This window comes from Zychaea mexicana (assembly GCF_025766255.1).
Source record: "Zychaea mexicana strain RSA 1403 chromosome Unknown BDB00scaffold_74, whole genome shotgun sequence".
Lineage (NCBI taxonomy): Eukaryota > Fungi > Mucoromycota > Mucoromycetes > Mucorales > Lichtheimiaceae > Zychaea > Zychaea mexicana.
Genome location: NW_026516737.1, coordinates 128,531 through 151,930, shown reverse-complemented (window position 1 = coordinate 151,930; position 23,400 = coordinate 128,531). Strand labels below are relative to the sequence as shown.

General features: G+C 45.0%; 10 protein-coding genes across 10 annotated transcripts; 5 read left to right on the top strand and 5 right to left on the bottom strand.

Annotated features, from left to right (window-relative positions):
• Nucleotides 1-115: 115 nt before the first annotated feature.
• On the bottom strand, nt 116-3,184 carry BDB00DRAFT_875555 (uncharacterized protein; the record flags this gene model as incomplete). The annotated part of the gene is made up of 4 exons (XM_053127368.1): nt 116-1,608; nt 1,692-2,019; nt 2,146-2,382; nt 2,474-3,184. The coding sequence occupies 4 exons, from the start codon at nt 3,182-3,184 to the stop codon at nt 116-118; spliced, it is 2,769 nt and encodes a 922-aa protein (XP_052976502.1).
• BDB00DRAFT_563671 (uncharacterized protein) lies at nt 3,066-3,520 on the bottom strand. The gene has a single exon (XM_053117867.1). The coding sequence runs from the start codon at nt 3,463-3,465 to the stop codon at nt 3,184-3,186; it is 282 nt and encodes a 93-aa protein (XP_052976501.1). The 5' UTR covers nt 3,466-3,520; the 3' UTR covers nt 3,066-3,183.
• A 1,072-nt stretch (nt 3,521-4,592) lies between these two features.
• BDB00DRAFT_563549 (uncharacterized protein) lies at nt 4,593-6,205 on the bottom strand. Its single transcript, XM_053117866.1, has 4 exons — nt 6,005-6,205; nt 5,760-5,901; nt 5,353-5,626; nt 4,593-5,250 (listed from the first exon to the last, which is right to left on the bottom strand). The coding sequence occupies exons 1-4, from the start codon at nt 6,059-6,061 to the stop codon at nt 4,689-4,691; spliced, it is 1,035 nt and encodes a 344-aa protein (XP_052976500.1). The 5' UTR covers nt 6,062-6,205; the 3' UTR covers nt 4,593-4,688.
• Nucleotides 6,206-6,299: 94 nt separating this feature from the next.
• BDB00DRAFT_769177 (pyridoxal phosphate-dependent transferase) lies at nt 6,300-7,925 on the top strand (the record flags this gene model as incomplete). Its single annotated transcript, XM_053119794.1, has 4 exons — nt 6,300-6,459; nt 6,548-6,729; nt 6,864-7,212; nt 7,309-7,925. The coding sequence occupies 4 exons, from the start codon at nt 6,300-6,302 to the stop codon at nt 7,923-7,925; spliced, it is 1,308 nt and encodes a 435-aa protein (XP_052976499.1).
• A 2,954-nt stretch (nt 7,926-10,879) lies between these two features.
• BDB00DRAFT_769231 (cytochrome P450) lies at nt 10,880-11,398 on the top strand (the record flags this gene model as incomplete). Its single annotated transcript, XM_053119800.1, has 2 exons — nt 10,880-11,117; nt 11,217-11,398. Coding segments are annotated over 2 exons (420 nt in total), but the record flags the coding sequence as incomplete, so codon positions are not given.
• Nucleotides 11,399-12,798: 1,400 nt separating this feature from the next.
• On the bottom strand, nt 12,799-13,452 carry BDB00DRAFT_838893 (uncharacterized protein). The gene is made up of 2 exons (XM_053124665.1): nt 12,922-13,452; nt 12,799-12,849 (listed from the first exon to the last, which is right to left on the bottom strand). The coding sequence occupies exons 1-2, from the start codon at nt 13,380-13,382 to the stop codon at nt 12,846-12,848; spliced, it is 465 nt and encodes a 154-aa protein (XP_052976497.1). The 5' UTR covers nt 13,383-13,452; the 3' UTR covers nt 12,799-12,845.
• A 302-nt stretch (nt 13,453-13,754) lies between these two features.
• On the top strand, nt 13,755-16,157 carry BDB00DRAFT_838889 (uncharacterized protein). Its single transcript, XM_053124664.1, has 4 exons — nt 13,755-14,189; nt 14,288-14,871; nt 14,997-15,299; nt 15,373-16,157. The coding sequence occupies exons 1-4, from the start codon at nt 14,060-14,062 to the stop codon at nt 15,793-15,795; spliced, it is 1,440 nt and encodes a 479-aa protein (XP_052976496.1). The 5' UTR covers nt 13,755-14,059; the 3' UTR covers nt 15,796-16,157.
• Nucleotides 16,030-17,042, top strand: BDB00DRAFT_838888 (dihydrofolate reductase-like domain-containing protein). The gene is made up of 2 exons (XM_053124663.1): nt 16,030-16,423; nt 16,529-17,042. The coding sequence occupies exons 1-2, from the start codon at nt 16,125-16,127 to the stop codon at nt 16,881-16,883; spliced, it is 654 nt and encodes a 217-aa protein (XP_052976495.1). The 5' UTR covers nt 16,030-16,124; the 3' UTR covers nt 16,884-17,042.
• A 2-nt stretch (nt 17,043-17,044) lies between these two features.
• Nucleotides 17,045-19,208, bottom strand: BDB00DRAFT_838883 (uncharacterized protein). The gene is made up of 8 exons (XM_053124662.1): nt 18,947-19,208; nt 18,639-18,878; nt 18,441-18,515; nt 18,194-18,371; nt 17,948-18,120; nt 17,747-17,876; nt 17,656-17,681; nt 17,045-17,591 (listed from the first exon to the last, which is right to left on the bottom strand). Exons 1-8 carry the CDS (start codon nt 18,965-18,967, stop codon nt 17,526-17,528), a joined length of 909 nt encoding a protein of 302 aa, XP_052976494.1. The 5' UTR covers nt 18,968-19,208; the 3' UTR covers nt 17,045-17,525.
• A 426-nt stretch (nt 19,209-19,634) lies between these two features.
• BDB00DRAFT_563293 (uncharacterized protein) lies at nt 19,635-22,529 on the top strand. Its single transcript, XM_053117865.1, has 2 exons — nt 19,635-20,635; nt 20,699-22,529. The coding sequence occupies exons 1-2, from the start codon at nt 19,894-19,896 to the stop codon at nt 22,225-22,227; spliced, it is 2,271 nt and encodes a 756-aa protein (XP_052976493.1). The 5' UTR covers nt 19,635-19,893; the 3' UTR covers nt 22,228-22,529.
• The last annotated feature ends 871 nt before the right edge of the window (nt 22,530-23,400 follow it).

Sequence of the window (23,400 nt, the reverse complement as noted above, 5' to 3'; positions counted from 1 at the left end):
CCCGATGATTACCCACGACAAGTCCATCTTCTTCTCCTCCACAAGGGAAAAAGGAATGCTTTGTTATTTTAAGGTTTGTTAAAGGATGTCTCTGTTGTTGTTTTTTAATATGTATCTAAGAACTTTGTGCATCTGCTTCTGCTTCTGCTGTTGCTGCTGCTGCTGCTTGCTGCTTCTGCTGCTTTTGTTGCTCCTGTTGCTTTTTGCGCTGTTCGTGTGCTGCTTCCCGCTCTTTCCGCTTATTCTGTTCGTCATTTTCATACTCGTACAGCTCCTGCAGCTCCTCCTTGGCTGATGATGCGTCCTTCTTACGTCCACGGATGGTGATGGTATTTTCATCGGACGGTGATGCCGTGCCGTTTGCGGATTTGGGGAACTTGACATAGACGTTGTACTTGTCTTCGAGTTTGCGGACGTAGCGGCCGTTGGGGCCAATGAGGTATCGGTGGAATTCGCGGGGAACATTCAGGTTGAGAGTGACCTGGTCGGCCAGTTCTTCTACCAATACAAGGATGCGTGCCTTGGCGGCTTCAACGTTGGTCTGGATGCCCTGGATAACGACGTTGACCTTTTGCTGCAAATGCTTGTTCTTTTTACTGCTGCTCGTCTTGAAGTCGGCCTCGCCGTTTGCTGAGGCGTCGGAAATGTCAATCTTGATGCCCAGCTCTTCCTTGAGCTTGTTGATATTGCCACCGGCCTTGCCGATGACATGTGCGGAGTAGGCAGCAGGGATAGTGAAGTCGGTCGTGTAAGAGCTGACGAATTCTTCGTGCTTGGCAGCTTCGTACACCTTGTTGATCTCGGCAATGGTCTTGTTTACTTCGTCAGCAGGACCGCGTACAATGACGGCGTTGGCATCAGATGCAGAGCCAAGACGCACGGTCACGGCAGAGTCTGCGCCGCCAGCAATGGCATTAAGAGTGGTGCCGTTGGGGCCAGAAATGTAGCGGTGGAATTCAGAAGGAATGGCAAGTGTCTTGCTGACAAAGTCCGACGAGTCGGCGGCGATCTTTTTGATTTCACTGATGGTCGCTTCAAGGGCTGCACTGGCACCTTCGGCTTCCTTGCCTTCGAACACAAGAGCGATTGTTGCGATTTCGCCGCCCTCCTCTTTTTCATCAGGAATGAAGATCTCGACCGAGTGGCGCGACTTGATGCGCTGCAACTGGCGTGCGTGGCGCACAGCAATGTGTCGGTGCAAGTGGGGTTCAATGTCCACAGTTGCAAACAGCTCGGGCGTTAAGGCACGGCACGCTTCATAACCGGCCTTGTACGCTTCAAATGCATCCTTCTCTTCCTTACTAACAAATTCCACAGGGACAGACTGGGACAGACCGACAAAGGTTGTGGGCAAGCCCACCTGCACATTGTACTCTGATTCGATCTTGCTGAACTTGCCGCGGCTACGCAGGTACTTGAGCATGGTCTTGCCGTGCTGCAATGGGTTGGCTGCATTCTTGTGCATATCGCCCAGATCGAGCATGTTGACGTGAACAGCACGTGCCTTGGTCATGGCCAGCGTCAGACCTTCGATCAGTCGCTCATCAGGACCACGAATCGTAATGTTTCCGGAGGGATCGTCAAGTGCAGGCAATTCAATCGTGCATCCTACAAGCATGCAACGTTCGCGTGTGTAAGTTGCACGTACTTCCCCCAAAAAAAAAAAAGACCAGAAAGTTTTTCAAAATTACCTGACTCCTCCAAGATCTCCATGAGAGTTACACCGTCCTTGCCAGCCAAGTACTTGTGCTGACGCTTGGGGACATCAATAGCAGCTGTTCGGCACTCGTTCTGGAGCTGTGCATAGCGGTCCGCCAAGGCCTGCTTGGCCGCTTGGGCCTTCTCCTTGTCGCCCGACACGACGATAGGTGCACCTGCTTCCTCACCCACAAGAGGGGGCATCTGGATCTTGACATCGTATTCTTGCTCCAAGGCATTGACAGCGTTGTTGCGGGGACCAGCCAGAAGCAGGTAGTACTTGCTATCAATGTCATCGATCTTGATTGTTTGCTTGGCAGTCTACAAGTTTATTGTCCTAAATTAGCTGTGTTTCTTTTTTGCTGTCATTTTTGGGCCCCAGCCCCTCTCCCTCCTCACATCACCTTCTCCCGCGCGCTCAACCACCACCCCAGAGTACGCTCTTACCTTTTCGCCGACAATCTTGTCAATCTCTGCCTTTGCAATGGCAATACCAGCAGCATCACCCACGAGGGTCACGTTGACCTTTTCATCCTCGTCCAGCTCAACGTCCTCTTCTTCCTTGGAGCGAGGAGGAAAGTTGATGCGAACACCTGACTTGCTTTCAATCTGCTGCAGGTTTTTGCCCTTGGTGCCAATGATGAACCGACGGGTGGCAGCGGGAACCGCGATTTCCACTGTACGCTATTCAACACAACCAATTGCTCGAATCAACAAATCTTCTTCTGCTTTCTCCATAGTGTGCTTCCCTCTCACATAGTGAACAAAAAGTTACCTTGACTACAAGACCAGCAACCAATTCACGCTTTGCTTTGGCAACATCTGTAGGTAAGCCTTGAATCAAAAATGTGGTCGTACCAGATCGGTTGGTCGAGGCAATGATGTTCGTGCCAGTCTTGAACATCACTTGTTGGATCACATCCGCACTGCTCTTGAAACCCAACGGCTTGCTGGGCATATTAGCAATCTGCTGGCTTGCTGGCAGCTCAAGCATGTCTGTAATAGGCGTTGCTGTGCTGTTGCTGCTGTGGTTGTGGTTGGCTTTGGGACTAGCGCGTGGGGAAGACCCGGTGCGGTTCATGGGCTGTGACGCCTTGACACGCGATGCGCCTGATGATGAGGACCAGGCAGACAAGGCTGGAGGTCGATTATTAGAGCCGGAGGATGACAGTGAAGGGAAGGCCGATTCAGAAGCCAAGTCGAGCTTCCCGTTATTTCTCTTTGAATCCTTCTTTTTCTGTTGTGATTGATGGCCAATGGGCATGGGAACGTCACCGGCAATGATGGGCTCGGCAAAGGCGGCATTGTCAACAACTACGGGATCCTCGGCACTGGGCACAGCAGGCTCGCTCGCGTCGGGCGCGTTATCGTTGGCTTGCTGAGCGTGCAAAAGTGCAAGCTTGGCGGATGGCGGGAGAGTGTCTAAGGCAGGCTGTGCCTGCTGCTGTTGTTGTTGCTGTTGTTGTGATGCGTCGGTCGCTTCCATTATGACTTGAAGGAAAGGTGGAAGAACAATATATGAAAAGAAACAATTATTAAAGTTAACCCAAAAAAGCGCGCGCGGCTATTGTTTGCGGGTTTGAGGGAGAAGAGGAAGGTGGTATGTGTGTGGGGGGGCCCAGAAGAAGCGATGAAGGGGAAAAAGAGAAAGAAGGAAGGCGGGTAAGAACACAGAATACAGGCCGGAAGTAGAATCGGTGTCCGCCGTTTCGCCAATGAAATCAAAGCGAGAACCTTATTTTCCATTGCCCGTTCCGGGGGAGACATTAGACCACGTTTCCATCCTTTCTCTCCTTTCTCCGTCAGTTCATACAACCATCGAGCAAAGACGAGAACCTCGTTTCGAGCAGGGCATCACCTCTTCGCTGTTTTGCGTGCAGTAAAATAAAAATGAGGCACTCTTTACAACGAATCATGACAGACACTTCCTTGACGCGAAAAGCAAAGTGAGGCACACTGGTGCAACCATGGAGTACGATCCAGCCATTGATATGATACGTGGCAGTGGGGCAGCCGTCAACTCTGTGCTCTTCCCAGTTTGGGTAAGCGTGCACTCCCACATTAAGCTTGGCATTACGGACTTGCTTGCTTACTTGCCTATGCTCGCCTCTTTTTCCTTCTCTTTCACCTTGTTTTCATATCTTCACATCATGCTTTTTCTATACGTCATCACACTATGATTTATTTATCATGGTAGAAATTACGCTGCTGCAGTACACAACCAGTAGAAACTAATAACTGTACTGATATATCAACTGTAGGTAAACGGAAGGGTACAAAAGCCGATTGACATGGCTGTTATAACTGCTATAGCATATATCAATTCTCTCTAAAGCAAGGCAACCCGAGTTTGCACACAGATAGTGCCTTGACTCGTCGGGACCATAATCAAACAGCGCAACTTCTTTAATAATTTGCTACGAATGGCACCGAGAGTAGTGGTGCAACTTAAATGGATAGAAAACTCGTCGATGTCTCCAACTTTTCTAGGCTGCCGTTTGCTATACCAAATCTGGTTCTTCTACTGCTGATTAATGTGTAGCAGGTAAAGTGCCTGAATGTTCCTGTATTTCCTTGCTTCCGTTCTCAGAGTTTTGATGTGCTTATTTGTGTACGCTTTTCTTTTTCGCTATGGTTGATTCGCTCAGTCAAAGGATGCGTATCATTCGTGGTACCTGCATAATGCAAAATCGGGTGTATTTTTTATGTAAATGTGGGCTACCATTTTGTTACCCAGTTATTTGACGTGAGTGCTGCCGTTTCCGCTCCTAATCACTGAGGGAGTACTTTTGCTGCCATCAATCATGTTATTCATTTATTGACGGTCGGCCGCTAGTAACGTCTTTACGCAACATAGAGATTACGTCCCGTTCAACCACAGAATCATCAACAACAACGAACAAGAAAAAACGCAAGCATCGTGATGTAATAAAATGACCAGTAGACGGGGGAAAAAAGGGAACTTTTTAATGACGCGGTAGTGATAGTATTTACTTTTGCAATTCTTGAATACTGTACAATCTTGCCAGACTAGGTCCAGCAAACTGGTTCAGCTGCTTGGTGAAGTTATGCATTTGAGCAGTCAAAATCATGTTATCCAAGCGACTTGGCTCCGGGGGCAGCTTGAACAAGGTATTGACTTCATCCTCGGGCAATGGTTCTTGGCCCTTGTCGGCACGGATTTGGTTTTCCTGTCGTCGCTTGGTGAGCCAGGACTGGATCTTGGCCTGTTCACGAGCGACGCTTCGCTGCCAGTATTGATAGTTATTTAATTCTTGTTGCTGCACATCCGAGCAATCCAAAAGGTACTCCAAGTTCTTTTGCATGAACGGATCCAATTCCAAATCCAAAACGTCAAAGTTGGGTGATAAGGGCTTGGCCTCATCCAATTCGGTGTTGTTGTGCACAAACGTGGCGGGCGATCGCAGACGGCTGGCATCCAGCTTGGGCATTTCAATGTTGTGAAGCATCATCGTGACAAGGTGGGAGTTGTGGACTTTGATGGGAAGTTCTTCAAAGATCGTGGAGAAGGACAATTTGGCCTTGGCAAGGCTATATTTTTAAAGAGAGAATATACATTTCACAAAACTTAGCTTCGGCCATATTCATATTCTCGATTACTTTCTTGCATTGCCTTCTTCCCCGTTATTTTACCTCTCGGTGGTGAACTTTTTGGATTCATATTGCTTCATGAAGGCCTCGGTCAATCGGAAAGCGCGCAAGCTGAGGTTGCCCTGAGCCGAGCTCTTTGAAACATCGTGAATAATGACTGCCGAATTAGCGCTCAAAGATTTTTGATAGCTGTACTGGGTGTCGATCAAGTTGGAATCCACAAAGTTGCCCAAATGTGCGGATCGATACCAACCGACGGTGTTGTTGTCCACGTTCACTGCACGCAAGCATCGCATCATGTCGAGTTGATATTGAGCTAAAATCGTAGATGCCAATAATTAGTATACTGATTATCTTTTTATTGACACGACAAAGCTCTCTCTCTCTCTCTCTCTCTCTCTCTCTCTCTCTCTCGTTTTCCAAATTATTATCCATCAATATATAATTACCACTGGCATTTTCATCGCAATCAGTTGGGAAAGGGAAGCAGTTGGTAACATCAAGAACTTCCTTCTCGTCCAAACCAAGAAGCTGACCGGTGACGTCGTTAGGGTACGATTCGCGGCAGTGCTTAATGATCTTGAGTACAACCTATACGAGTAAGTATGACAATCAAAAATTCAGTGAGTATATATATACTTGAGAGTTGCTTTTCAAATTCTCATCCATTCATATCACCAAGCGCAAATCCTACCAGGCCATCAAGTTGCACCGAGTGCAATGGTTCAGATGTAGGCAAACTGGTAGCCATTTTGAGAATTTGAGAAAACACGAATTTTTTTTTTCCTCCTCCCTTTTCTCCTCTGTCTTCTCATTAAGGAAGGCTTACTGTGACTTGGTAATTTCCATTTTGGGAGTACACTTGTTAGGCACCCATTAATGAAAATGCAGACATGGTTGAATCCATCATCGCATATTTCCTTTTTTTCTTTGCTTCTTTTCCCTTCTTGTTGTATTTTCTTTCTCTCTCTCTCTCTCTCTCTCAAGTCATGTCTTCATCACTTGCTCAATACGGCAAAAAGCATATTGCCAGAGGTATCAGCCGCAGCACAGAGCTAGTTATCAAAAAGGCCAAAGGTGCCTATGTCTATACAGCAGAAGGCGACAAGTACTTTGATTTGACAACCGGCATCGGCGTCGTCAACACAGGTATTTTGAGAAAGCGAGCTTTTTATATGAGCTATAGCGTGAATTGCACGTATGCACAGATGCAGATAACCATGGCATCGATAAAAAGGACACGCTCACCCGACGGTGGTCAAGGCCGTGCAAGAACAAGCAGCAGAAGTATCGCATGTCCAAGTCAATATTGCTTTCCATGAGCCTATGATTAAGCTGATTGAGAAGCTAAAGCCCCGTATGCCATCCTCATCTCTTGATACATTTTTCTTTTGGAACTCGGGCTCAGAAGCTGTAGAGGTATGGATACATATGCGCATAACTAAGGAGAGTGGGAAAGTATATAAACACCGTTGTAATAAAGCCCAATTTGTTGTTGTTCAATGAACGGGTGTACTGAAATATGAAATTTTGACGCGTCTTGTGTATCTTAGGCGGCAATAAAGCTAGCGCGTCATGCGACCGAACGCCAGAACGTAATCGTGTTTCAAGGCTCGTACCACGGAAGAACATTTGGCACCATGGCCATGACTACGTCCAAGACAATTTACGGTGCTGGGTATGGACCCTTGATGCCCGGTGTGTTCATGGCACCGTTTCCGTACTGTAAGCAATGGTCGGCTCACAAAGCCGACCCTGTCCAATTTGACGAGAACTGGTGTGCAGAAGAAGCATTACGCGGACTTGAGCTTGTGCTGAAGCAGCAAACAGCGCCCAAGGATACAGCAGCGATGATTCTTGAACCTGTACAAGGTGAAGGCGGTTATGTCGTTCCACCGAAAGGTAAACGTAGTTTTCAATCTTTTGCTTTAGGCTCCGCGCGTGCATTAGACAGCAAGTGTACATACTCACAAGTGCGCTCTATTACACCACTTTTAGCATTCATCCAAGGCCTGCGGGAAATTTGCGACAAGCACGATATTCTGTTTATTGCCGACGAAGTCCAAAGCGGGTATGGTCGCACCGGCAAAATGTTTGCCATTGAGCACTTTGGTGTCACTCCTGATATCATGGTGATGGCCAAGGGCATTGCTTCCGGTTATCCATTATCCGCCATCGTGTCGCGCAAGGAACTGATGGACCTTCAGCCACCTGGATCGATGGGCGGCACTTATGCTGGCAATGCTGTTGCTTGTGCAGCGGCACTTGGCACACTTGATGTGTTTGACCAAGAGAATGTACTGGACAACTGCAACGCGCGATCTGAGCAGTTCTTTAGCCGATTGCGCGCCGAATTGAAACGCGTCTTGCCAACCAGTGTCGATGTCGATGTGCGTGGCCTAGGACTAATGATTGGCATTGAGTTTTTCAATGTTCCACCAGGATTTGCTGCCAGTGTGGCTCAGGAAGCATTCAACTTAAAGACATTGATATTGACAACGTCTATCTATGAGACCTTGCGACTGATCCCGCCCCTGACCATCACAAAGGAGGAAACGGATTTGGCGGTAGACAGAGTGGTTGCCAGTATTGAGGCAGCAGCCAAGCGATTGTAGTAATAGTAGGGGTGTTATTGCTGATGATTGTAGTCAAGCTGTTGGGCAGTAAAGCATAGAATAAGAAGATGTAAGCTATGCAAGGATGTGTCACGCCAACAGGACTTGCATGATCAACAACATTTATTACAAGTAAACAAACGAAACCACTTTATTAGGCCACACGAAGCAGTGATTTATAAAAGCTGCTTCTACCTAATAATCAGTTGTGCTTACCGGTGAAGTGTATATACTTAGAGGAATGCTTGCTAGTATCTGTCGTAGCCATTTAGAGTCTGCATTTGCTGCTGTAGTATGGCTTTCTGTAGTAGAGCCTTTGTTACAAATACTAGATGACAGTAGAGTTTCTGGGATGGTAGTGACAGCGATGAATTGCTCTCTTCATTATTTCTTGAGAACTTTTAATTTGTAATCTTTTAGATACCTTGTTCGATCGCCGAGTTGGTTCTTCTGATATTTTTGATTCGCTTCACGGTAATGCATGCCCCTGCAGTATCTTTGCAGCAGTGCCTCCATTCATAAAGCTATTTCCCACATTTAGAGTTCTTTTTGCGATTATCATCTTCTCTAGTCTCTTCTTATCTCTCAAATTTCTCAAGTATATTTCTTTTGATACAAACCCGGCCGTCCTTGCTGTTACAATGCTGCTCAATGTTTAAATTTTTATATCCGTTCATACGTTACATAGTGAATTAAATTGTATGCTCCCTAATGATACTTTGGCAAAGGGCTATGTACGCTGCACGCCGACGACTGGGTCGCTTCTGAATGACGACATTTCGCCGCCTGATTTGATCCATTTTTGCAGCACATGCAGTAATCGTCCCTTGTAGGTTTTTTCAATTCATTTATTATATCAATCCTCATTTACCGATATCCCTCTTCCACATTTGTATTTTGAGCAAGTGCCCATATGCCCATAGGCGCGGGTCTTCTTCCCTATACCTCAACATATCTCGATCACATCTGGCCAAGCTTATTAGAGGGTGGTGGGCAATTTTAATACCCATAACTTTTTTTAGGTCAGATAGCAAAACAAAACTAATTATGCAGAAACACACCAAATATTATAATTGTAGTTTAGCCATTGCTTTCTCACACGTGCATAAAACGCAATGCCTTTGAGGCCGAGTACCAAGTTTGTCGCTTCTAAATTTTCTGTGGCGTATGTAATTTTGTTCAACGCATAGAAAGTTTGGAGGAACTCGAATAATAGTGCTGCCTCACTTTAGGATTTCCGACGCTCATTTGGGATCAACTGCATAAAGAGAGAGAGAGAGAGAGAGAAACAGCATGTCTAGTAATATATTCAACACCCCTTGCTCTTGCTTTTTTTCATAATTTAGCACAAGGCGCAAGTAAACAGGATGCAACTGACGATACCAGGCTCTCTTGACCAATTTATCGACTCTGTCACAGATATCAATTTGTCTTCCCGACCACAACAAACCATCGAATTGATAACCGCAGCTACTGTCGTAGCTAGCTATACATTCTACAAACTTCTGTTTAGGGTAAACAACAGCAAAAATATAAAATACAAGAGCAAGAACAAGCCAGACATAATTTTCATCATCACAATATCTTTATGTTTGCCTGAATAGGGAGCGAGTGATGATGGCTGTCCAACTGTGCCTTACCGTGATCCATTCAACGGTTCATCAGTTGAATACCGCAAAGATCCTCGAGCTTTTGTTGAAAAGTGGACGAAAGCTCTCGGTCCTGTGTACCGTGTCCATTTATATGGTAGATTAAGTCTGCTATTTTCTCTTGATGCAAGAGATGAGACGGAATCGAAACAATACAGTGTCTTACTTGCATCTTTTTTTCATAGATGAATACCGTTGTATCTGGTAGATATGTCCGAGAAGTTTTGGTGAACGACAGTTTTGATTTTCATACTGGCATGAAAAAGGTAATAATGGCGTCATAAAAACAACAAAGTATTCAGTTGATGACTCTCTATTATGCTGAAGCGTAAGTATCATAACTCTTTTACAGAGATTTGATATGAAGACAATGGCAAATATAAGTCAAACGGAAGTTCCGGAATCCAACACAAGAACTTGGGTTGTGCAATATTTAAACCCACGCATAAAATATTTCACTCCGCGCACTGTTGAAAACGTAAGAGATTGGGGCAAAACGAATCAGTATGAAGACACCCGTAACTTCGTACTAATCTTTTGTCCTGATGGTCTTTAACAGCTACATTTGGGTCTCAAAGATGTCCTCGGAAACAATAAAGGTAAGAGCTCATTTGATGAATATTACTATGCTCCTTCACCCTACACTCTTCTTGTTTGCATATGTATAGATGGATCTGCGGAGCTTCAGCACATGTATCCGTTAGTTCAGCGCATGGCTGCCCGCACTAATGCATCCGTTTTTGTTGGAGAGAGACTTTGCCAGGATCTTGATTTGGTTGCAACTTTCCAAAACATCACTAGAGACTTGATATCCTTGATGCATTTTGAAAATTATTGGCTGGAAACATTTCCTGTTTTGCTGAAATTACAAATGTTGTATGTGCCCTTGAGGACAGCTGACGATCTGCACACAGCAAGTATTGATATTATAAGAATGCTATTTAGGGGAATTGGTAAATTCTCTCCAAAAGTCAAAAAGCACAGAGCCACAATGCTTCGATCCTTGACTCCAGAAATCGATTTGCGATTGAGCCGTGCAAAGGACGATCCCAATTGGCAAAAGCCGTAAGCTCTGAGTATCTGTTTTTCTCTCGTCGTCGTCCTTTATTTTCAAATGTGCAATTAAATGAGTGCGTCGTATCTCAACACTCAATAGATTGATATCCTTCAAGAGCTTATCGACCATGCTAAAGTTCCTCGTGGCCGTGATATTTATAATCATATTGTAAATGAGATCATGGTCTTAATCTTTGCTTCCATTCATACCACGTCTGAGAATGGTACCATTGTTCTGTATCGTATTCTCATCCCGAACTCATCGATGAGCTTTTGAAGGAACAGCAAGAAACTATCGAAAACGCTGGATTAGACCCCAACGGAAAGAGTAACGAGGTGTTTACATACGATACTATCAAAGACATGGTTAAGCTGGATAGTGTCTGCCGTGAAACAATGCGCCTCAGAAACAGGTTTTATGATCTTCTTCATACCAACATCAGTGAAAAGAAGGTCGTATTGAGTAATGGTACCATTATTCCACCAGGTAAAGGCTACATGTCAAATGCGCACGAACGTGCGATGCGTAACTGTTTTTTCTTCATTCTTTATTTGATATACTAAGCAAAATGTTCATTTTATATAGGTGGTGACGTTTTTATCAACTCTTGGTACAACCAACGGAGCAATATCTGGGAAGAGATGCATATAGATGGTGAAGATCGCGCAGAGTTCAAGCCTTTCCGTTACCTCAACACTGGTTATTCATCGAGTAAGATTAGTGATGACTATCTAGTCTTTGGCGAAGGAAAGCATGCTTGCCCGTAAGAGTTCTTTATTGCTTTCTTCAAAGTCTATGCAAATTCTTTTTACTAATACTTCGTATAATTGTAGTGCGCGCTGGTTTGGCACCCAATCAAAGCGATCATTTCCATTCTCATCCGTGACTACAAAGTTCGCCGCACTAGTGACATCATTTTTCCAACAGCAGTGGACACTGACATGCCTTTCGGCACCGCTTCTTTTGAGAAACTCAAATAAACAAACCCTTTCCTCCATCGAGGAAAAGGTATATATGCGAAATAGAATATTCTGACAAAAAGATAGGTCACATTATGGTCCAAAGAAGCTTTTACCTAAATGCTATAGGGATTCAATGTTTGGAAGAGTCGAGTCATGGCAACCATGACCGCGTTTATATATCTAGCCTATTTCCAATTCGTTTTGGTCGACAGAATTTTCTACGTATAACATTAGTAGGAAAGGTAAAGCGGAAATTGGGAGAGACTGTCGATGCCGTCGTGATTTCGTCCGCTTCTTCATTTACTCTTTGACGCAGTGCAGTAAAAAGAATAACGTCTATTGTTTCTGTGATGTACTACATTAACTGTATCGATTATTGGTGGGGGTGAAAGGATGTCTGTTTTTTGTGCTCATAAATCCGATAACACCAAGTACTAATACTATATACATCCACCATTAAGGTGTTCGTCTTTTACCATTCGTTTACCTTTTGTTCTCGGGGCTCTTTCGGCACCGACTGCTTCAACGCTAACACTCACCTCAACTGGAATTGCTGGCTTTAATAGCGACAATTACAATCAAGTTGGCCCTTTACAATGTTTAATTCTTTGTCTTTGATGGCTAACGTTATTGGCAGTCAACGACACAGCAACGGTAAACTTGCGGTTAGTAAATTCAGCGATAATGTTCTGCGCGATATTGCTATATGTGCTTTCACCAACACCATATCATACGCCAGTTCCTTCTCGATACAGGCGGGGTAGAGGTATCTTACGACAAGAAAGTATGGGGCCCTTTTTCAGCGGCGAGACACGTATTGTTTTTTAACGCTTAAACACATCTCACACGTGGGTAATCTACAAATTGGAGCGTCCCTTAATGCGTTTCGTAGCCTTGTTGCACAAAAGATAGAGAACTTACAAGATCTTTGCTAATAACAGCGATAATACAACAGTGAATTTGATGCCATTCTACTCTGGTGGATATTGGTGAAATCTGGTTAAATCTGGTGACAACGAGTAGTGGGATTGTTAAATATGGTTAAATATGGTTATTTCTAGTTTTATTACAGATACAAAAAAACTACAAGACAACCAGATCGGTCACCCTGGTTATTTCTGGTTATTTCTGGTATTTTCTTGTTAAGTATACTCAACTTAAGCGAGTTTGTCAGCATGCATTTTCGTAGCATGCTCTTGGAACATTAATCCTTTGCATGAGATGCCAAAGGCGCATGTTACGTATGACATTTTCAGGTATGGATGTCGAATTCGAAACATCATAGAAGATGGTATTGTCATTGATATCCTCTGATTCGTTATTGCTAGAGTTGTTGTCTTAATATTCTATCATCACTACTATCGTTGTCATCGCATGTTTTGCATCGCACGGCGACGTTAGAGTAGAAGGCTGAGACAAAACAACGTTGTTCCTGTACGACATCCATGGTCCAAGTAAGAGTATGAAAAAGGAAGTCTTCTTTTGCTTTTATTCTACTAGGAAATATCGCACTACTGCCTATATATGTGTTGATATGCTGCGAGACCCCTGGAACACAACGATGCGAATAAATTATCTTTGCAGAAGCATGAGGCGTGTCTTTTACTCTGTCGCCTATGCACAGAAATAGGGCTGTGGTAACATACAATGATATGATCATGCACATGTCCATGTCCATACATTTTACTGTGATATTGCCTCTTCTGCTGCTGCTGCAGGGATCGACAAGAAGAACCAGCGATAGTTTCTTTCTCAGAAGCATTGAGCTATTCATGTCTATATAATCCATCCTATGAGGCGCATAAAAGTGCTGCGAAACAGGAAGAAACAGAGAAAGAATGAGGCTTTTTGAGTTCACGTTAGTCACAGTTCGCAGCAGCAACAAGGAACGCAAAGAACTGCATAAATAACCAATCGAACCTTTGCTTACCCTAACACAGAAACTCCGCTCGCCTGCTTGAGTTTGTCCCCTTCTGAAGTGACCGTCTGTCCCCCCGTTCGGTATAATAGAGGGCAAAGCTCTGTTCTTTCTTGTTCTCTTCTCCGAGCCGCAAGTTCTCAACAAACCTCCCCCTTTTTCTTTCTTCTTTATATACAGTCCGCATTAACTTACTTAAAGCCTCCGATACAACAACACTTTACTCAATAATGGCCTCTGACAGTGATTTCGACGATGCATTCATGGTAATTATCACTATCCTCCATCTTTCTAGCTTTGTATGCATTTGCTTACTAAGAATATTGCATTCTCTCCATTCCATACAACAGCTCGATCCTGAGGACACCATGGATGAAGACAGCGAATTAGACATTGCAGAGTCTGCCAGCTCCGTGGGTGATTCAGGTAAAGATAACTGGATACTGTGGGTTTTCTAGAGCTGAGAAGAGGTGGGGCTGAGAAGGCTTAGTGAGTGCTGTGCGTCCTATAACAAACTTATAGACATTGAAGACTATGTAGAGAATGACATGGCATTCGATGGAGCGTTTTCCGAGAAACCCCATTTGAAAGCATACGAGGTGGATTTCAGCGTCCAGAGTACGAATAATCTGATGCGTATGCAGGACAAGGAAATTGACCAAGTATCAACAATTCTAGGTAAATTCCATTTAGGGGCAGGGTATTTTCATATATATCGTATTTTGTAAATCCAACTTGTGCTGATGATCTATCCCCTTTTTTTTCGTATCGTATAGGCCTCTCCAATGAAGACTCTGCTACACTGCTACGATATTTTCGATGGAACAAAGAAAAACTGTTTGAACGATACATGGATTTACCAGAAAAGATCCTGCGAGATGCCGGTGTATCGATTAACGACGGAAGAAACAAGGTCACTGTGCTTGCGAAAGACTTGAAGAACTTGAGCGAACCATTCATGTGCGAGATCTGCTGCGACGATGATCCAGACATGGAAACGGTGTGTGTGGCATGTGGCCATCGGTTCTGCAAAGGCTGCTATGAGCATTATCTCCGCCAAAAAATCCGAGAGGAAGGCGAGTCAAGGCGGATTGAGTGTCCTCAAGACAAGTGCAATGTCATTGTGGATGAAAAGACGGTTGAACAGCTGGTGGATCCAGAGACAAATAAAAGATACCGCACCTTGCTGAATCGCACGTTCGTCGATGACAACGACTATCTGCGGTGGTGCCCTGCACCGGACTGTGAATATGCAATCGAGTGTCATATACCAAGTACCTCGCTCGCCTCGATTGTCCCCACGGTCCAGTGCAATTGCAGTTTTAAATTTTGCTTTGGCTGCGGGGTAGCTGATCATCAGGTATGTGCCCTTCAGTGATAGTGGTAGTAGTAGCAGTATACAAGTTGTCCTCCCTCCCTCTTGCTTGTAGCAGCTGCTTCCCAATTTTGGGCTCTTTTTAACCATTTTTGTACAAAATTCCACAGCCTGCAATTTGCGCTATTGTCAAAAAGTGGCTCAAAAAGTGCGAGGATGATTCCGAAACGGCAAATTGGATTTCGGCCCACACCAAGGAATGTCCCCGCTGTCAGTCGACCATTGAAAAGAACGGTGGATGCAACCACATGACTTGCCGCAAGTGTCGCCATGAGTTCTGCTGGGTGTGTATGGGTCCGTGGTCAGAACATGGCACATCGTGGTACAACTGCAACCGGTTTGATGAAAAGAGCAGCACCGAAGCACGCGAGAGCCAGACGCAATCGCGCGTCAGTTTGGAACGATACCTTCATGTAAGCCTCATCGCGAGCTAACCCTCTTTTTTCTTTCCTTATCTCTTTTAGCTAATCTGTAAGCTCTATTCAGTACTATAACCGCTACGCAAACCATGAACAATCCGCCAGATTAGACCAAGACCTATACACCAAGACTGAGAAAAAGATGGAAGAAATGCAAAAGACCAGCGACTTGTCGTGGATCGAGGTGCAGTTCCTGAAAAAGGCTGTCGACGTCACTGTCCAGTGCCGTATGACGTTAAAATGGACCTATGCCTTTGCATTCTATCTGGCCAAGAGCAACGAGACCGCCATCTTTGAAGACAACCAGCGCGATTTAGAAATGGCTACCGAACAGCTTTCCGAACTACTAGAGAAGCCGTTGGAGCGTGAAAAGATTGCCCAACTGCGTCAAGCTGTTTTGGACAAGTCGGTCTATGTCAAACAGCGACGAGAGATACTTCTTGAGGACACAGCAAAGGGTTTATTGGATGGTCGATGGAGCTTTATGTAATTATTTCCCTCTTTCTTTTTCCTCCCACCTCTTCCTCCTTTTTTCCCTGGTAAATCTTCAAGAACATCCCTCCCCCTTCTCCCTCCTCTCACCCTCTCCCCGAACACAACATATAAACCACATCACAATCACTCTTTTTCATTGCAACCTTCTTTTTTCCTTGCACGCACACTTTGCACAAACACACACCGCACACTTTCTTTTTTTCAACCCATGGTAAATAAAAACCAACTGCATCTCCAGAAAATTTAAGAAAGAAGGTTTTTTTGTGTCTAGAACACAAACACCGCTTCTCTCTCTCTCTCTCTCTCTTTTTCCGTTCCTGGAAAATGACACTTGGAGACACATCCATCGTATTGATGGCTGCTGCCCTGGCAACCACCGGGGGAATCGGCAAAGGCCAGGATTTACCCTGGACGATTCCTGTCGACACTCAATACTTACATGAAATCACGACCAAAGCCTATAATGCTTCCACGACCACAACGGCAACAACGTCTTCAGTAACCGATCGCCAGTGGCACAATGTGGTTGTGCACGGGCGGTTATCGTGGGAATCCATACCAATGAAGTCAATCCCCATGCCACAGCGATTCAACATTGTCATTTCTCGTAATCCTTCATACAAGTAAATTCGTCTTGAAGCTTCTGTTCTTCCCAAAAGTTACCTTTGTAGATTGAGCAAAAGACACAACGAAGGTTTTTACGAAAATACTAATAATTGGATATGTAGGATTGCATCATACCCTAACGCAAGTTTAGTTACATCCATTCATGACGCTGTTGATCAAGCCAAGCAATTAGTGCAAAATACCCAGGGCCGCGTGTTTGTATTGGGTGGTGGACAGATCTATGGTCAAGCCATGAAGTTGTGCACACATATCTTATTGACCCGTGTCCATGATGCGAAACAAAGTATTGTATGCGATGCATTCATGCCGCCTGTTGATACGTCTTTGTTTGTCCAAGCAAGTCATTCGGAACTGGAGGGGTTCGTACAACAGCCAGTGCCTCAAGGACGACAAGTATGTGGTGATTTGGAGTATGAATTTTTACTGTATGTACGTAGTACGTCGTTGTCGCCGTGATCTGGTGGGAACAAAGGAAGAGATATAGATGACGAAAACACAAGCAGTAGAAAAGATAGATGCTGCTGCCAGCACTATCACCTGCGTTGCGCTAGCATAGAAATCTGTATATGTATGTAAATAGTAACAAGAATATATAGCAATAAAAACGTGTACAAGGAAAAAATTTACAATTGCGGTATAGAAGGAAATTGTCTCGTTGCCAAGGAGACGTTGATTAAGGGTAACTACTACAAAACTAACGCCATTATTCTCGCCGCTGCTGTTTCTCATGTGGCGTTTGTTGTTGCTGCTGCTGGAAATGCATACGGTAGTATTCGGTGAAATCGACTGAAGGAGGTGGTTGCGTGCTGCTGCTGCTGCTGCTGGTAGCGATGTTAATGGGCTCATCTGTGTGCTCGAGAAGACTCTCCTGTTGTGCGTGATAACGGTGGCTACTGTGATGTGGCGGAACTGGCGGTGGAAGTTGCGCTGAAGAATGTGGATCGTAATACTGACGATGCGGCTGGTGAGGGTGATTTGCAACACTCCTTACGGTGGTAGATGATGTTTTGGATGGTTTACGGTATAATGCCCAATTGACTGGAGCAAAAAGAGTATTAACAAGTCCATGCTGCTTTATTTCAAAAAAAATTATCATTACTAACCATGAGGCTTTAAACCGTTGCCAAAGTTTCGCTGACATCGAACGGCCATATAGAGTGTAAACTACAAGGCTATTTAATACATCTTTTGATTCAGGTTGGCATGAAGTAGTTTGGATGCAACTTACCACAACAATCACTATAGAGGCACAAGCTAAATGTTTTTCGAGTATAAGTACATTGGCATGCATTGAGCACTTAAAGGATAGAACTATTTACCATAAATCGACAAGGTATACCAGACATCAGATGGGTCGGTTATCATGACCATGACAGCCAAGTTGACAAATATGATGGCCCCTTGGAATAGAGAGAACAAGGACATCATCCAGTGCCTTTCATCTGCAATCTAAGTATTCACAATCCATTCATCAATACCCCTTTGATGTATTGATTTTAAATTAAAAAAAAGTACACTACCGCTTTCCTCCCCAAAAAAAGAGCCAGTAAGCAAAGAATTGCCAAAGCAGTTGCAGCAGCCCAAAGATCAGTGCTCATGTTGGCACAGACAGCGTAGAATGCTAGCAGCAGCACTTCGAAGAATATATCAATCTTGATCATCAGAGTGAAGCATTGCACAGTATAGTACATATCTAGCAGTTTTTTTTACAAGTTTAGTGACAGCCTTATCTTTTAGCATACATGCTCATTGAAGGGACTTTTTACTTTGTAAGCGCAAGTCAGGACCAATTCTTTCAACTAAATTCCATCCATATTCCTTGACCAGCATGAGCGCCACAAAGATCGTAGGCACAGCGATAGTCCAGACTACGACTGTCATGGCGATTTGTAGATACAAGTTGACAGCTAGCGACAGTGTCCATTGTAGCGATTCAACGATTTGCTATGTAGGAACAGATAGGTTAGCATCATGCCCCCGCCCCGGCAGCAAGTTCTAGAGCTGCTATATTACCATGATACCCAGTGCCCCTGAGAAACATGTAAACGCAGCCGAGGCAATCACAGTAAGCGAATTAGCTTGCAAGATCTATAAGAAAGAATACAAGAGAAAGTAAATGTGTTTAGGTACGATGAGTTTCTTTCGTCAGCGCATTGATCAGCATCATTATCATCATCATCAGCGCCACCACCTCACGTGAGTAAAGGTTACCCCATCAATCACAAGCCAGAGCTTCCAGAGCTCATAGACGATAAACCAGATATTCTCAATTCGAACGCGGACTACTTTGTCCTTTAGATAATCTTTGAGGTCCGTTGTCGGAGGGTTCATGTTGTAACTGGTTTCCACTTTGACGAGTGTCACTATAAGAATCGGGATGGTGACAATGACCTGCATTAGCGCCAGAGCCAGGAACCATTTCGACCATCTCGTTTCAAATATTCGCTGTCGCTGAGCAAAAGAGTTAAACTTGCTTTTAAAATCCTAATTTTTTCTGTGGTTGGTATTGGACAACATACCACTGGACTACATAGGGACATGTTGTTTGTTTAGTGTATATGTATGAGCGTGCTCGTATGTGTACGAGTCGGCTACTAGCTAGAAGCGTGTGCAAGTTAAGAAAAGAACAAGAGAAAAAAGAACAGCCCAAAGCTCAAAAGATATCAGCAGCACTATCTATGACGAACAGTGTGTGTGTCTTGTCTAACCATGTTTTGCCCTCTTTGATTGTGTTCACGCTTCTTGGCTTTTCTGATGGATGAAAGAGAAAAAGGGAAAAAGATATTGGATCTGCTACGCATTTCTTTACGAGTGCTTGATCTCTTCCTCCCGCTCCTTCCTCCTGAGGAATGAATTTTATGCAAAGCTCATCTGTAAGCAACGCGAAACTGACTAAACATAAGAAAACCATGTTGTTTGCTTGGACCGTCGTGCCTTGTACACAAACTAGATTCTGTAAGAGCATAGCATGCTCCAAACGCCCCCACACACACAAACACACATCACACATCACGCACAACAGTGCTTAGTGCCAAAGCGAATGGGTGTAACCTTAAATAGACATCTTGTTCAGAACAGCCGCACAGCCTTACTATAAACTGGCGATGCGCGTGTGCCACAAAGAAATAAAAGCCTTTTTCCCTTTAAGAGCAAAAGAGCGAAAGAGCAGGAGCTGGTTGTACACACTTCTTGCATACCGGAGCGACATGTCAAACTACAAAGTGCTGCGACAACAGCATGTCTCGCAGCAGCAATAGCAGCGGCATGAAAAGAGCATATGATACAAAATGGACACATCAACGCAAAAGGCAAGATCCAACCGCAGTACGGAGCCGCAGTATTTTTTATTTCTAAAGCCCGCGCGTGGATTCTTGTATGCACAGTTAAATAGCCTGCAGAAATCACTTTACTTCTTAAACGTTCTTCTCCCTTTTCACTGCGGAAAAACACTGTCACTGGTACCGTCATGTCTTTCCTCACGTTCAACTCTTCTTTGCCGTACTTTGCTTCGCTGCACGATGCTTCAGCCCTCGAGGCCGATATTGCTGGCCTGTCCGAACCCTTGTCGCTTGAAGGTCTCAAGATCGCGTCGCCGTCTGAAAAGAGCGAAAACGAGAACAAGTTCATGAACGCCTTGCAGCGCACTGGCAACGTACAACGCACTGTCAACGGTGCTGTGGCGCTCAAGTCAACCGAAGACGACTGCTTGGATCTGTACTATCAGCTTGGTGTATCGCTTGATACGGATCTCATCCGTTCGTTGCTCGAAAAGGCGTGGCGTCAAGACCCCGAAGTGGCCCTGCACATCATATGGCATACGCGCTCCATCCACCGCGGCAAGAGTGCCAACGACAAGTTCTACACGGCCTTTGGTTGGCTCTTGCAGAACCATCCTCAGACGGCTATTCGTAACCTGCACTTGTTGACAGCCGACGTTATTCCTGTGAACCAGAAGAGCAAGAAAAAGGAATCCAGTGACTGGGACATGGCCGACGTTGACCAGGACAAGCAGACTCGATTCAAGTGTCATGGCTATTGGAAGGATCTCATCAACATTTGCCAGATCTACACCTGCAATGAGCTTGGCGGACCCAAGCACACAGGTGACAACAAGGGAAAGTTTAAGGCGCTCAACTGCCCTCGGCAAGAGCGACGTCCCTGGAACGGCTATGAAGACCACCGACACTTGTCAAAGCAGTTTTATGACAGTATCAAGACGTTGCCAAAGGAGGAGCAAGAGAAGAAGCGGGCCGAGCGCAAGGCGGCGACAGAGAAGAAGCAAAAGGAGCAGCATGAGAAGCATCAGGCCAACAAGAAACAACAGCGGGAGGAACGCCATGCCCGTATCACCAGATTGTTGAATGACGATCCCTGCTATCGTGCCCTCCATTTCTCGGTCGCCCGCTTATTCGCCTCCCAGTTGCAAGCTGACCTTCGACAACTCGAAGCAAATCGCAAGGCTGACAAAAAGTCAAAGTACGCACTTGCGGAAGGCATCAGTTTGGCTGCCAAATGGGCTCCCACGCTCGGCCACTCGCATGACAAGAACACTCTGATGGCCACGTCCATCGCCGAGTTGCTGTTTCCGCCGACAGCTTTCCAGGAAAAGGACGAGACCCGCGAACACTACCTCAACAAGGTCCGGGAGATGTACCGCAAGTCATACACTTCGCCCCTTCGTCAAGCGCTGGACGTGACGGAACGCAAGATGGCGTCCGGTCAGTGGACCAAGATTGACTTTTCGCACGTGCCGTCCAAGTGCATGCAGACCAACAGTGCCCTCTTCTACAAGCATGCCAAGGACGAGTTTGTCAACTTTCTGAAGGACGTTGCGCTGGGTAAAAAGTCGGTGAGTGGTGCCACACTGCAGCCACATGAACTGGTTATCCGTGTCAGCAAGACATTGCAGAACGTGTATACCAATGAGAAAGACAAACTGGCAAAGACGTTGAGCCCGGAAGCCTTGCAGGAAGTGTATGCCATGGATGCCGAGCTGGCCAATGCTCAGTGGAAGACCTTGGTTGAATCCATCAAGCAGGATGCTGGTCCGAACAACGAAACGCTTGGGAGTTCGATTGCCGTCTGCGACATGTCCGGATCCATGTATTCCCCCTATGGTGGAACCCCAGTGCCTGTCTGGCCCGCCGTTGGTTTGTCCTTGGTTCTTGCCGAGCTCGCTGCGCCGCCCTTCAATGGATCTGTGATTACGTTTGCTGACAATCCTGTGGTGGTGAACATCGACGTGGGTGGCAAGCTGAGCGACAATGTGAAAAAGGCGTTTGCTGCACCGGTGGGCTACTCGACCGACTTTTTAGCCGTGTTCCTCGACTTGTTGTTGCCTATTGCCAAGAAGCACAACCTCAAGCAAGAAGACATGGTCAAGCGTCTGTTTGTGTTTTCGGATATGGAGTTCAACGTAGGCTTTGGCATTGACAAGTGGGAGACTATTTACGAGCAGATCAAGCGGGAGTACGAACAGGCTGGATACAAGATGCCACAGTTGGTGTGGTGGAACTTGGCCCAGGAGCGTCCGACCGATGAGTATATGGATCCGGAGGCCCCTATCCCGGTCACCAAGGATACTCCAGGCTGTGCCATGATTGGTGGTTTCTCGGCTTCCTTGATGAAGAGCTTCTTTGAAGGCAGTGTGGCGGGTGAAGACGATGATACGGTGTTGGTCGACGAGCATGGTGAAGCTAAGGACAGCGAAAAAAAGGAGCGAGATGAAGAGACTCCAACGACAGAGATGGTCAAGACGCTTTATCATGAGAGCTTTGACAAATTGGTTGTACATGATTAAACGCCTTTACCCCTCTAATGTACATAATATCATAGCATTTCATACCTTCCTTTATCCATTTCATATAGCATATCCTACAAAACTTACCAATCAGTTGCACATACATCCATAAAGAAAAGTAGCAAAAGCACCTCCCCATCGCGCTATCTTCCTCATTAAAAAAGAATGAAAAAAAAAATCTTATCGCTTCAAGTAGTACATATATCGAGACTTTGTGATGATTTTATCAATAAAAGAAATGTGTCTTGAACTTGATTAAGTGCCACATATTAGTTAACCAATATTATAAAAGTGAACATTCTTAAACATTGCACTGACGTTCTCCTCCTAGCTTTAACTAATACTGCGGTTATCTTATCACTTATTTATAAAGTACTCTCAACGCTGCTTGACTCTGTTGTCCTGTACCTAAACATAATGGTTCCCGTGTTAGTGGCGATCACCAATATGACGGCCACAGCTCACATTTTCTGCCTCACAAACTTTTACTCAAAGAATATTGGTTGCTTGTTCGCTTTACCCGTTACCGTCACACAATGTCCGTTTGAAGCTTCAATACATACCATTAGTACGACAGTTCCAACGTACAGTTATCGCTATGGATGGTAGCATTACTACGGCTCAGATTCGCCATATTTGACGTCGGCACCGCGAAGTTGGCTTACACAGTTGATCCTATACCACAATCTAGTTTAAAATTCTCCAGTATTCACAGTGGAAAGCAATGGACAAAAGTGCGTTTATTTTCTCTTGAAGTGATATTTGAGATAAATAAAATTCATATATACATAACCTTATACTTGCTATGTTATTACTTGAAGCATATATAGCTCTAGACTTATGGCTCTAATCCAAAACTACGCATGACTGGGAACAAGAGCATATTCATTGAAATGACCGTCAAGTGAGAAGTATCTCTGATATGATTTTGTTTAGTAACGAACAACGACAGCATCAGCGGAAACAGAGATTTTTTGGCTGGCATTGTTCCCTGGTGAGACGGAGCAAGTCGAGCTCTATGATTTCACCTACGGTGGGAAAAGCGGCCGCTGCCAACAATGAAATACTGAAAACAAGAACTTTTTTGTGAGGAAAGGCCGACAAATCTACAGGATACATTGCCCCTGGAGGCGTGACCTTCGAGCGGTCCTATACCTTACGAAAATCCATCAG